Source organism: Podarcis gaigeae (genome assembly GCF_964106915.1).
Source record: "Podarcis gaigeae genome assembly, chromosome: 18".
Classification (NCBI taxonomy): Eukaryota; Metazoa; Chordata; class Lepidosauria; order Squamata; family Lacertidae; genus Podarcis; species Podarcis gaigeae.
The window spans coordinates 7,775,244-7,789,310 of NC_139696.1; the positions used below are offsets into that span (position 1 = coordinate 7,775,244).

Consider the following 14,067-nt stretch of genomic DNA (forward strand, 5'->3'; position numbering starts at 1 on the left):
CGGCTACATTTGGAAAAAAAAACATTTTATTTTGTTTGAAAAGCTTCTTTGTACAATTCCCCTCTCCTTTTGCATGGCCCGCATGCAGGTATTTAATGTACGTTTTTGTCCCGAAGCAGCAAAAGCCCAGCTTTTTCACCCTTCCTTTTATCTCCTTACACCAGGGGTGTGGGGTGGGGGCCACACAACTGGCTCATTCCATAGACTCACTAAGTATTAGACGTTTTTGCCAATGAACTGCTCTGGATCACTCCCTGTGTCCCAAAGTGACCCTCAGTCTTGCTCAGATCTAACTTCTTAGAAATTAAATTTCCAAGTTAAAAGAAAACATGAACAAGGGTAACAGAGAAGGCCCTGAGAGCTTCTTGAGCCTCTCACATTACATAATAGCAGCCGCAACCTTTTAAATTCAATATGACTTCCAAACCATCTTAGCTAGATAAGCACTTGGTCTCTTTTATCCTAAGGAAATTATAACCTAGTAAAAGGTAAAGGACCCCTGGGCGGTTAAGTCCAGTCAAAGGTGACGATGGGGTTGCGGTGCTCATCTCGCTTTCAGGCTGAGGGAGATGGTGTTTGTCCTCAGACAGCTTTCTGGGTCATGCGGCCAGCAGGACTAAACCACTTCTGGCGCAACAGGATACCATGACGGAAACCAGAGTTGTTTATCTTCCCGCTGGAGTGGTACCTATTTATCTACTTGCACTTTGACGTGCTTTTGAACTGCTAGTTGGCAGGAAGTGGGACGGAGGAACGGGAGCTTACCCCGTCATGGGGATTCAAACCGCCGACCTTCCGATCGGCAAGCTGAAGAGGCTCCGTGGTTTAGACCACAGCGCCACCCGTGTAACCTAGTTAGAGATGCTAGCAAGAAGATGTGGCTTGGGGAAATTCCATTCTGCTGTCTGTCTGGGCAGAGCTGAAAGCAGTTTGCAACAGGCTTCCTTACACCCTTTATCCTTTAAAGGGTGCATTGTTAAACTATGAAACCTGCTGTCATAGGAGGCAGTGATGGCCAAAAACCTCTATGGCTTTAAAAGAGGATTTCGACAAATTCATGGAGGAGAGGGCTATCTAAGGCTACTAGCCGTGATGGCTGTGCTCTGCTGCCACATTTGGAAGCGGCTATGCTTCTGAATGAGTGTTCTTGGAAAACACAGGAGGGAGAGGTTGCTCTCATGCTCAAATCCCGCTTGTGGATTTCCCCGCAGGCGTCTGGTTGGCTGCTGTGAAAAAAGGATGTTGCAATAGATGGACCACCTGGCTCCTTTTACGTTTTCTTCACGGAGGCGGGGTGGGGGCAAGCAGGGAAGGTCTTACTGCACTTCTTTCCTGCTGACGGACTTCTAAGTTGGGCGTCTGCAGGGGAAGGTCTGAAGCGGAGCGGCAGAGCATCTTGCTTTGCATGCAACAAAGGTCTCGGGTTCACCCCCTGGCTTCCCCTAATAGGCTGGGAAACAGGAAATCCTGTTTGCTGGCTTCCCGCAGGCATCTGGTTGGCTGCTGTGAGACTAGACGGGCCGCTAGCCAGGCTCTTCTCATGTTCTTATCCGTGCAAGAGGAGGTCTTCACGCCGTGGCACTTTTGTGTCGTTCCGAGCTTCTTCTTCACAGTGCATATCTCTCTGCTGTGTTTGTGCGCGATGAGGCCCTTGTCCGGTGGGACACTCAGAGGGTCAAGCAGCTGCAACAGGCACCTTTTTCGCACTGACCTGCCTTCCTTCCCCAGGAGCAGGTGGGCTGCAGGTGTCACACCTGACAGATGTTGTAGTTTTTTTGCTCAGCTAAAACCTCTCCGATCACTTCCATCACGTGGTCGTTGGAGGCAGACGTCCCTCTCAAGGCTGGTTTTTCTTCGTTGCTCTCGGGATCCTGCAGGGAAGCGGGAAGCAAAATGCAGCTGCTGAGATGGACCAGCTCTGAATTCAATTCAGTCCACATTTTTAAAGCGTACAAGCCAAATCTTTATCTTTCGAAACAGATGTGCAAACCGAAATGCAGACGTCCCTTAAAATTCTGCGCTCCTTCAGCCAAGTAATCGGTACAGAAATGTAGAAACAAAGGCAACGCGTGCATATAAATGCACATCTTTGTGAAAATATCATACTGGGGGAAATCCCTCTGCAAAAACGTTTATTAGTCAAAACCCCGTTTTTTAAAAGTATGTTTTGCACTAAGAAGCTGACGAACGGCCATGAGGACTTTTTAAGTAAATCGCAAATTATTGTAGAAATGTGGAGAACTGAATTTAAGATTGGAATTTTGAAAAGCAAACCTGATCGATTTGTCCTTCCTTACCCCTCCCACCCACTGAACTCCTTAACTGACTCTCTGATATGTTTGGAGATACAGTGGTACCTCTGGTTATGAACTTAATTCGTTCCGGAGGTCCATTCTTAACCTGAAACCGTTCTTAACTTGAGGTACCACTTTAGCTAATGGGGCCTCCCGCTGCCGCCAGCCTGCAATTACTGTTCTCATCCTGGGGCAAAGTTCTTAACCCGAGGTACTACTTCCAGGTTAGCGGAGTTTATAATCCAATGTGTTTGTAACCTCAGGTATCACTGTAACCACTTCTCAAGTGACACCCACACATACTGTCAGGGAACTGACATCAGAGCGAGAAGCGGAGGCAGAGCTCCCGAGCGATGCCGGAGAGGGGACCAGCAGGGGGGAAGGAATTCAGCGTAACACCAATAGAGAAGAGAGGGAGATGGAGGAATTGGTGACAGGGCTCCAAGACCCTTCACCCGAAACTAGTGGAGAGAGCGCTGGAACGCCCCTGCGTTCCCCTTACTTGCGCAGACGCGTTCCGCGCAGGGAACATAGGAGGAGACTCGGGGTCAAACAGCTTTTATGCTGGAAGAGGTTCAAGAAACGCCCACTGACGGATTCTGCAAGTGACTAACAGGTCACGGAAGGCGAGCTCTGACCCTAAGCATGGTTGGGCAAGCAAACTAACTAAACCGAAGGCAATTTACGCACAAGTAACCCCTCACAACCATTACACATACTTTGCCTGGTTTCGGAGCAAAATCCTTCTGACAGACGTGGGCTATGATTCCTGCTGCCAGTGCATCTCCCAAGACGTTGGTCATTGTGCGTAATCGGTCCCTAGATGATGTGGGGGACAAACAGAACGGGGTTGGAAACCAATTCAAAGAAAAGGTTCAGATGGTCAGTCAGGTCGCCCTTCCCATTTCTCTGCAGCTTTATGTTCAAAGATAGGGGTCAGCAAACTTTTTCAGCAGGGGGCCGGTCCACTGTCCTTCAGACCTTGTGGGGGGCCAGACTATATTTTTGGGGGGGGGAGTGAACTAATTCCTGTGCCCCACAAATAACCCAGAGATGCATTTTAAATAAAAGCACACATTCCACTCATGTAAAAACACGCTGATTCCTGGACTGTCTGCGGGCTGGATGGAGGTGGTGATTGGGCCGCATCCGGCCCCTGAGCCTTAGGTTGCCTACCCCTGTTCAAAGAGGACCACCTGCAATTTCCCATCTGAAACTGTTCTCTAAATGGGTGGGCGATCATAGAATCGCAGATTTGTAGAGCTGGAAGGGACCCTGCGGATCATTTAGTCCGACCCCCTGCAATGCAGGGATATGCAGCTGTCCAATACGGGAATCAGACCTGCAACTGCCCTTAGCTCTGAAAGTCTCAGTCCTTCCTGGGACTGTGTGTTCTATTCACAGAGCAGACCCACTGCAAGCAATGGCCCGCAGTCCATCATGTTATTTAAAACCAGTGTGTCTCCTGGGTACAATCCAATCTCTTTTGCTCTTTTTCCTCGGTTGAGTTGTGATTACTGTGATTACTCCGATTTATTACCTGGCCTTCACCTTGAGGCCCCAGGTTGCACCACAACAATTTGAAATGCAGTATTGAAAACGGTTTAAAAGCAAGCGGTAATCCCAGTAAGGGGGTGGAGCCTAAAAATGTATATCTCAGGTGTCAACAGTCAGGGTAAAAGAGCAAGTCTTCAGCATGTAACAGGAATGACAAGGGAATGCATCTCCATCCAAGCTTTTTAGGGTTCAGTTTTTATACTGTAGGACACAGCCTTTCTCAAGCTTGAGCCCCCAGATGCTGCTAGCTGGGGATGATGGGAGTTGTAGTCAAACATCTGGGCAGTGGCGTGGCGTGGGGGTGCGGGGGGCCGGCCGCACCGGGCGCAACATCTGGGGGTTAGGGTTAGGGGGCGCAAATCCACGGGTTAGGGGGCGCAAATTACTTGCCTTGCCCCGGGTGCTGACAACCCACGCTACGCCACTGCATCTGGGGACCCAAGATTGAGAAAGGCTGCAGCAGGACATGGAATGAAGGCAGCTCACTCACCCTGCCAACTTGGGGTTTTTTTGTAAACTTGTGGGCAGGTGGTTTTGCCAATTTCCCCTATTAGCAATACAGTGGACGCTCGGGTTGCGAACGTGATTTGTGAGGGATGCACGTTTGCAACCAGCAGCATTCGCAACCTGCGTCTGCACATGCACGGATTGCGATTCGGCGCTTCTGCGCATGAGCAAAGCGCAATTTGGTGCTTCTGCGCATGCGTGACCACCAAAACCCGGAAGTAACCCGTTCCGGTACTTCTGAGTTTCGGCGATCCGTAACCCGAAAAAACACAACCTGAAGCATCTGTAACCCGAGGTAGGACTGTACAATCTTAGCTATAGCCTTAAGACTATTAGCGGTACCTCGGGTTAAGTACTTAATTCATTCTGGAGGTCCGTTCTTAACCTGAAACTGTTCTTAACCTGAGGTACCACTTTAGCTAACGGGGCCTCCCGCTGCTGCTGCACCGCCATCGCGCAATTTCTGTTCTCATCCTGAAGCAAAGTTCTTAAACCGAGGTACTATTTCTGGGTTAGCGGAGTCTGTGTTCTGAAGCGTCTGTAACCCGAGGTACCACTGTACAAGGCTTTGGCTGCAACCCAAATTGCGGTCGCTCTTTGTCTAATTTGAGGTGTCCCTAGTCTCTCTCTCTCTCTCTCTCTCTCACACACACACACCCCCCCTTTGGGAAGAAATCTTACAAATGATGCGCTGCTCAGAAGCCTTAAAATACTACCTTGACAGGGACATCAGATGCCCCCAGTGCTGGCAGGGAAAAGGCCAAGAGGAAACACAAGAGAGGTTTGTTTAAAATTTGGCATATAAATAAGCCAATTAATAATGATTATGATGCGCAAGAGCCTGTTGGATGAGGCCAGTGGCCCATTCAGTCCAGCATCCTGTTCTCACAGCGGCCAACCTGATGCCTGGCGGAAACCCACAAGCAGAACATGAGCACAAGAGCAATACCCCCTCCTGTGGTTTCCAGCAACTGGTGTTTAGAAGTGTTGCTGCCTCCCAGCTGTGGAGGCAGAGCGTAGCCTTTGTGGCTAGTAATAATAATAATAAATTTTTATTTATATCCCGCCCTCCCCAGCCGAAGCCGGGCTCAGGGCGGCTAACAACAATAAAATAAGACAGCATTCTAAAATCATTTAATTATAAAATTAATTCAAATCAAATTAATAGCAACCATTGGGCTAGAGTTCTGTGAAGATTGCCAGAGGAGGGAGTCAAGCTGTGCCCTGGCCAAAGGCCTGGTGGAACAGCTCTGTCTTGCAGGCCCTGTGGAAAGATGTCAAGTCCCGCAGGGCCCTAGTCTCTTGTGACAGAGCGTTCCACCAGATCGGGGCCACAGCTGAAAAAGCCCTGGCTCTGGTTGAGGCCAGCCTAACCTCTCTGTGGCCTGGGACCTCCGAGATGTTTTTGTTTGAAGGCCGTAAGTTCCTCCGTGGGACATACCAGGAGAGGCGGTCCCGTAGGTACAAGGGTCCTAGGCCGTAGAGGGCTTTGAAGGTTAAAACCAGCACCTTGAACCTGATCCTGTACTCCACCGGGAGCCAGTGCAGCTGGTATAGCACCGGGTGAATGTGATCTCGCAGCGAGGATCCCGTAAGGAGTCTCACCGCGGCATTCTGCACCCGCTGGAGTTTCTGGGTCAGTCCCAAGGGCAGCCCCACATAGAGCGAGTTACAATAATCCAGTCTGGAGGTGCCCGTCGCGTGGATCACAGTGGCTAGGTCAGGGCGAGAGAGGTAAGGAGCCAACTGCTTAGCTTGGCGGAGATGAAAAAATGCCGCCTTTGTTATAGCTGCAATCTGCACCTCCATGGAAAGGGAGGTGTCGAAGATTACACCCAAACTCTTAACGGACGCCATCGATGGCCCTCTCCCCCGTGGATTTGTCTAATCAGTCTGCATCCAAACATGACACACCAACGCAGTAAAGAGCAACTCACAAGGCCCAGTCAACAGCGATGATCAGGGTGATATCTTCCGTGGGGAGGCCAACAGAGGTCAACACGATGACCATGGTAACAAGGCCCGACTGGGGGATCCCGGCTGCCCCGATGCTTGCCGCTGTGGCTGTGATGCTGCAAGTAGAGGAGAAGCAGGGTGCTGTTGCTTTGGGGACAGGGCGGATGTCAGGGAACTGACATCAGAGCGAGAGGCGGAGGCAGGGCTCCAGAGCGATGCCGGAGAGGGGACCAGCAGGGGGGAAGGAATTCAGCGTAACACCAGTAGAGAAGAAAGGGAGATGGAGGAATTGGAGACTGGTCTCCAAGACCCTTCACCAGAGACTAGTGGAGAGAGCGCTGACACGCCCCTGCCTTCCCCTTACTTGCGCAGACGAGTTACGCGCAGGCAAAGTAGGAGGAGACTTGGCGTCAAACAGCTCTTATGCTGGAAGAGGTTCAAGAAACGCCCACTGACGGATTCTGCAAGCGACTGACCGGCCACGGAGTGTGGGCTGTCAGCCAAGGCATGGTGAACCAGGCAATCTGACTGAACTAGCAGGCAATTTACGCACAAGTAACCCCTTACAACCATTACAGCGGCTTTCCCAACCATTGCAGCTGCCATATAGACCAGCGATGGCCAAACTTGGCCCTCCAGCTGTTTTGGGACTACAACTCCCATCATCCCTAGCTAACAGGACCAGTGGTCGGGGATGATGGGAACTGTAGTCTCAAAAATAGCTGGAGGGCCGAGTTTGGCCATCACTGATAGAGACAAATGGTCAGAACCTTTCAGTAGCCCCCGGTGATTTCCACTTACCGCTTTCCGCATCATCTCAGCGATCCTTACAGCTAAACCGGCCAAGTAGTATTGCCCCCATTTTACAGATGGCATTGGGGGGAAGTTAAGTCTGAAAGGCGGCAGCTGGCCTAAGCAGGGCTGGCCCACCCATGAGGCAAGCTGAGACTGCCTCAGGCGGCAGAATCCTCAGGGGCAGCAGATCCCAGTGTAGATTGTTATTCAGGGCCAGCCCACCCAAGAGGCAAGGCGAGTTGACTGCCTCAGGCGGCAGGATCCGCCGGGGCAGGAATTCCCGGTGTCAATCTTTCTTTCCCTTGTTTCTATGTAGCTCTTCCCTCACCCCTTCTTCCCTGGCAGGGTGGTAGGGAAGAGGACGCCATTTTGGGGTCTGACTCAGGCGCCAAAATGTCTTGGGCTGGCCCTGGGCCTAAGCTACTAGAAAGGTCCATAAAAACTGGTCTGCTGCATCAGGGCAAAGGCCCATCCAGCCCAGCATTCAGTTCTCACTGTAGCCACCCGGCTTGTAAGGTCCAAGAACAATGTCTCCCATCTGCAAACTCCAGGAACTGGCATTCAGAGGCCTGCAGTCTCTGATACTGGTGGGCAATTCAGCCATCAACAAATGCTAGCTGCCTGGACCCTGGTTTTAACTGGCTACAGGTTCATCAGTTTAAACATTTATCGACACATCAAACTTTGCCAAGCAAACTAAAGGTGAATTAGGTTCATCTTCTGGCAGAACTTCACATGATTTCTAGTTGAAGTTCAGAACAAGAAAACTCAAAAAAGTTGTGATCATAAGTGTTGTGAGGAATTAGCAATTCATATTCTGTTGTGTGTACATTTTGAGGGTTTCATAGTCCTTTTACATATTTTTTCCCCCTGCTTTAGATTCTTTGGGCCTTTAAGCATAAAGATTGCGAAAATAAACGAAGCCATTCACATTTCAAGTTTTCTCAGTCTACTTTACTATATTTTAATACTGCAGATTGGAACATTATGAATACTGATTTTTTTTTGTGGGGGGGAAAGAGGCGAGGATGGGCTTTTCTAAACTAAGAAAGTTCATTTGGATTAACTTGAACTAAACTATCTTGCTTTGTAAAAGGATGAACTGTTAACAGGAACTACTGTAGTTCATTTTTTTGGAAAGGATGAACTTGAGTTAGGTCTCTCTTTTTTTTTTTTAAAAAAAGAACTTTCTAAGCACTGGGTCATCACCATATAAAATAAAGAAGACTGGCAAAACATAACAAATATGGCGAGAAAGCCACACGCTTGCCTTTTCTTGACACTTATGAAAAGTGCAGGGTCTCAATCACAACGTGTGAACTTCTTTCTTTCTTTCATCTGATTCAGTTACAAAGGCCAGAGGGGGGATATGAACGAAGGAAGTGGATTTACCTGATGGTTATGATCTGCCCAAAGTCCAGGTCGTATTCGTTGACCTGCGCGATAAATATGGCTGCCACTGCCTCATAAAGGGCGGTCCCGTCCATGTTGATGGTTGCCCCGACTGGGAGGACAAACCTGGCTATCCGCCTGTCAATCCCGTTGTTTTCTAAAAGACACTTCAGGGTGATGGGCAGCGTGGCTGAGCTGCGAGGGAAAAGCCACGCTAGTTAGCAAGACACAGGTGTTTCTGTAGGGAAGCCCTGTAACCTCCCTGTTCCCTAAGGTGCAAATAACTAGACAACACATAGCATGTTGGCCTGGGATCAAATAAGGCCACAAAGTTATTGGTTACAGATGTGAAAGTTTGGCCACAGGCATTGTGGCAAGCAACTGCGTATGTCACTCCCGATCGTCTGCTGGGAGTGTTACTACAGTGGTGCCTCGCAAGACAAAAAGAATCCGTTCCGCGAGTCTCTTCGTCTTTCGTTTTTTTCGTCTTGCGAAGCAAGCCCATTAGCGGCTTAGCGCTATTAGCGGCTTAGCGGATCAGCTGATAAGCGGCTTAGCGGCTCAGCTGTTAAGCGGTTTAGCGGATCAGCTGTTGAGCGGCTTAGCGGATCAGCTGTTAAGCGGCTTAGCGGATCAGCTGTTAAGCGGCTTAGCGGGTCAGCTGTTAAGCGGCTTAGCGGATCAGCTGTTAAGCGGCTTAGCGGCTTGGGGAAAAGGGGGAGGGGAGGAAAAAAACCCCGCAGGAACTCGCAAGACATTTCCGTCTTGCGAAGCAAGCCCATAGGAAATTTGTTTTGCGAAGCACCTCCAAAACGGAAAACCCTTTCATCTAGCGGGTTTTCCGTCTTGCGAGGCATTCGTCTTGCGGGGCACCACTGTAAAGGTGAAGCCAGTGGGAGGACGGATGCCCAATGACCTACATCAAATCGGGGTGTCCCCCAAGTGGTCCCTGTTGGAGAAGCAGTATGGCCCTAGCCCGCGTCTGGGCATTGGACAGGAGCCACTCCTTCCGGATCCTTTTAACAGGATACCCGTACCCATGGAGGGGCAAGCTCCCATGGAGGGGCAAGAGGCTACAACCCCCCCCTCCAACCAAGACTAGGCTTACCCAACACCTATCCGCCTTTCAGCGAGAGAGAGGACGAAAGGCCCTGCAGGCCGGGAATTTATCCTTGCACTGGGCGTGGGGCCAAGCGCTACTACTGATCAGTTGGCTCCGCGCCCACCCTCTGATCCCTACTGCCGTCGGCCAATTTGCCGGCAGGACGATGATCTAGCTTGCAATAGGCTGGTTCACAGAGGAGACCCGGGGCCCATCCGCAAAGCCGCCCGCCCAAGGGGCAAACAGATTTTTAAAACCAGCTATGCGTACACCACACACACATGGCGGGTGTCCCCCCCCCAGGAATCCTGGGAACTGTAGTTTTTAAAGGGTGCTGGGAATGATAGCTCTGCAAGGGGTAAACTGCAGTTCCAAGGATTATTTCAGGGTCAGGAAGAAAACCCCAGGGAATCTCCTCCTGCTGCAGCAATCAGCTCCCTCCCCCTCTGGTCTCCCAGAACATACAGAGAAATGAAAAGAGCAGAACAGAGGTTAGTTGTGTGCAGACACTATTGAGACTGCATGGGTAAAACCCTCGAGAGGAGAAGCCTTAGAGAGAGGGATGGGAAGGCGTGGACCTTCAGTCCTCGCAACTGCTTCATTGGGGCAAGACCTCCGGGGAAGAGTTGCTGAGACCACTAGGCCTGAGCTCCGTGGTTGACTTCCTCGAATAAAGATTTAACTTCACTGGCCTCGGGTGATTTGCCATTTGTGTTGTGGACCTGTTGACCAGCCCTGACACCACATTGCGCCTTAAGAGTCTCCTGTGCCTCCTACCTGGACGACGTTGCCAGGGCGATGAGTAGGGCTTGGAGGATCCCCCGGATGAAGGAGAAAGGGTTCTTCTTGGTGATGAGCACAAACAGCAGAGGCAGGAAGCAGAGGCCATGGATGGCCAAGCCAGTCACGACAGTCATGGCATAGAGGCCCAGCTTCTTCCCAATCGTGGAGGGGTCTTCCATCTCCAAGATCTTCCCAGCTATCAAGAAGACGATGCCAAACGGGAAGTACCTGAAACAGCACAAAACGGGCAAGCTCAGGATAGGTGGAGCCTGTGGCGAGGGCGTCAAAACACACACACACACAGAGGAATGTGAACTGCTTCGTTTATTTCCCCCAACAATTTAAATTTAAAGGCCCAGAGAGCCTACAGCGTAAACAAAGCAAAACGTAAGGGAATGAGCTTGAATGTGAGCTAGAAATCATTCTACTACGAAAGAAATTTAGTTCACGTTCTATTTGCTTAGCAACTGGAACAACTTTGGAAATTTTGAAACTTACTCATTTGTTTTTTGTACCCTGCCCATCTGACTGGCTTGCCCCAGCCACTCTGGGTGGCTTCCAACAAATGTACAAAGACACAACAAACCATAACGAATTAAAAACTTCCTGATACTGGTCTGCCTTCAGATGCCTATGGAAGATTGTATAGTTATTTATCTCTGACATCTGATGGGAGGGCATTCCATAGGGTGAGCACCACTACCAAGAAGGCCCTCTGCCTGGTTCCCTGTAACCTCACTTCTTGCAGGAAGGGAACCACCAGAAGGAAGTGGACCTCAGTGTCCAGGGTGAGCGATGAGGATGGAGACACTCCTTCGGGTATACAGGACCGAAGCCATTTAGGGCTTTCAAGGTCAGCACCAGCACTTTGAATTGTGCTCAGAAAGGTACTGGGAGCCAATGCAGGTCTTTTAGGACCATTAAACCAAACTAGTTCATTCCAGCAGAGGAAGAATGCAGCCACCAGTGCTTATTTGTTTTAAATATTCTAATCTCACTTTTCAGACTTGTAATGGTTCTAGGGGTTGCTCGTGCATAAATCGACGCCACACCTGGCTGGGTTACCTGGGTGAACCCTTCCTGTCCGGACAGCCTCTCACCCGTGGCTGTCTCAGTCGCTGGCAGAATCCGTCAGTGGGCGTTTCTTGAACTTCTTCCAGCAAAGAAGCTCTTTGACGCCTACTCTCCCTGCGCGGAAGCCTTCTGCACAGGGAGGGTGTGGGCAGCAGAGGACCCGTGCTCTCCCCGCTGGTCTCCGGCGAGGAGTCCTGGAGCCACCTCGCCGATTCCCCCATCTGCCCCCCTTCTCCACTGGTGCTACGATGAATTCCTTCCCCAGAAGATGGGCTGCTTCTCTCCCTCCCGGGATGCTCTCCGAAACCCCTCTGGAGCCCTCCCTCTCCCTCTGGCTCCGATGGCAGTTTCCTGACAAGACTGTTATTGGCTCCCAAAGTGTCTCACATCAGAATGAGAGGCAGGCTTTGCCACCAAGTTTACAAACTAAAAAGGCAAGACACACATGTACCTGGCAGATTTGATTCTGGAAAGGACCTGGCCCCATGAAGCCAAAAAGCTTGCCCATTTCTGCCTGAATTGCTGGCCCACCAGGGCGGCGTTTGACTTACCAGACTGCCATGGCCACAATCTTCATCACTGCCTCATTCAGACACTGGCAGACGTTCACCAGAGGAGCCCCTCGCTCGCCCATCTTCCCCAAAAGGAGGCCTGCCGACAAACAGTTGCTGGTGTATAAATGAAGGTCCCACTTGCATAGTAATAACAATGTGCAATGCAGAGTCGGTGGAGGAAGATTGGAAGAAATTTAAAGACTATCTACAGAAACATTGTAAAATTAATGAATGTTAGAAGGGTGTTGGAATGAAGTTATGTGGCTTTAGCAGAAATGTTATAAAGGTTTAGGAAAAAAACAGACTGTTAATTGGTGAAAGGAGGGAAAGTAAAGTTACATTATATTAAGATAAATTACAGGACAAAAATTGGAAAAGATGGAAAGGATTTGCTGAAATAGTTAACCAAACTAGAATACAAAAAGGGAGGTGTGAGGAGGTCAAGGAAACAAGCAAATGAAAGATAAGTTATGGGAAGATTCGCTGTGTTTTTTAATGGATTTTATTTTTCTGTTTTCTTCTTTTTCTTTCCTTTTTTCCCTTATTGTGATGTGTTGTTTTGTTTTTGTTTAATATGGTGTTTTTACTTTTTCTTTTTGTAACCTTTAAAACTTTAATAAATATTATTTTTTTAAAAACAACAACAATGTGCAATGCAGTGTCCAGCTTTACTCGCGGTTGCAGCGGGTTGTAAACAATGCCAGCCCTACTCAGGACAGACGCACTGAAATGAATGAAGCCAACTTAGCCATGCCCAGTTAACTTCAATGGGACTACTCTGAGTAGGCCTGGCAGCGGAGAGTCCTTTACCAACTGGTGTGAGCCAGTGTGGTGTAGTGGTCGCATGTCGGACTAGGACCTGGGAGACCAGGGTTCAAATCTCCCCCCCCCCCCAAGACATGAAGCTTGTGTGTGACTCTCAGCCGGCTAGTCTCCCAGCCTAACCTGCCCCACAGGGCTGTTGTGAGGCTAATATAAGTAAAGAGTTGAGCTCCTTGAAGGGAAGGTGGGATGCTAATGTGATCAATAAAAGTAAGGCATGGTCTCGTCTTCAAGGGGTGTTAGGCAAGATGTTCCTTTCTTGTTTAATTTCCAGCCAAGACAATTCAGCCAATTATTATGTGACTTTTCTCTTTGCAAATCAAACTGGTGGCAGCAGTGTCTGCAAAATTCTTAGCAACCGCCACAATCATGCCCCGTGTTCTAAATTGTATGGGTTTTTAAAAATTCTAATTGAGCTTGAAATTTTATCTGCTTAGGAGTGTGTACAGTGGTACCTTGGTTCTCAAACTTAATCCATTCTGGAAGTCTGTTCCAAAACCAAAGCGTTCCAAAACCAAGGCACACTTTCCCATAGAAAGTAATGCAAAATGGATTAATCCATTCCCGACTTTTAAAAACAACCCCTAAAACAGCAATTTAACATGAATTTCACTATCTAACGAGACCATTGATCCATAAAATGCAAGCAATAAACAATGTACTGCAGTCAATCAATCAATCAATCAATCAATAGCTGAACTGGATTCCACACAGTCACAAGAAGAACAGCAAAAACAAAAACACAAACTAAATAGCAAAAACAGACAGATCTCAGCGCAGCACTCAAAACGGAAGTATGGCACTCAAATCAGAAGCGTAATACTCAAAACGGAGCATGTTCGGCTTCTGAAAAACGTTCGCAAACCGGAACACTCACTTCCGGGTTTGCAGTGTTTGGGTTCCGAGTCGTTTGAGAACCAAGGCGTTTGAGAACCAAGGTACCACTGTACGTCTGTTTATATTTTGTGCACCAATCGTAACAGGACGATTTGCGAATGTTAAATTCAGTTTGCTAATTCCATAGTCATAGAACTTTAGAGTTGGAAGGGACCTCAAGGATTATGTAGTCCAATCCTCTGCAATACAGAAATCACAGCTCAAGAATCATTGGCAGACAGCCATCCAGCCTATGATTAAAAACCTTCAGTGAAGGAGAGTCCTCCACCATCCAAAGTTGCCCATTCCACGGTTGAATGGCTCTTACTGGAATAGGAATCATCATGAGAGCCAG

General features: G+C 49.1%; 2 protein-coding genes across 2 annotated transcripts in view; one reads left to right on the forward strand and one right to left on the reverse strand.

Moving 5' to 3' along the window:
* LOC310835758 (protein-lysine 6-oxidase-like) overlaps nucleotides 1-14,067 on the forward strand; it is a 390,424-nt gene that overhangs the window by 337,547 nt on the left and 38,810 nt on the right. The window lies entirely within an intron of this gene.
* The window catches only part of LOC310835638 (excitatory amino acid transporter 5-like), a 34,331-nt gene continuing 20,268 nt past the window's right edge, over nucleotides 5-14,067 (reverse strand). The window contains exons 6-11 of the mRNA XM_083720508.1: nucleotides 12,012-12,111; nucleotides 10,381-10,614; nucleotides 8,502-8,696; nucleotides 6,296-6,430; nucleotides 3,014-3,113; nucleotides 5-1,871 (exon numbers count right to left, since the gene is read on the reverse strand). Of these exons, the coding sequence (XP_083576634.1) occupies nucleotides 1,749-1,871; nucleotides 3,014-3,113; nucleotides 6,296-6,430; nucleotides 8,502-8,696; nucleotides 10,381-10,614; nucleotides 12,012-12,111 (887 nt within the window). The 3' untranslated portion in view covers nucleotides 5-1,748. The remainder of the gene's footprint in view (nucleotides 1,872-3,013; nucleotides 3,114-6,295; nucleotides 6,431-8,501; nucleotides 8,697-10,380; nucleotides 10,615-12,011; nucleotides 12,112-14,067) is intronic.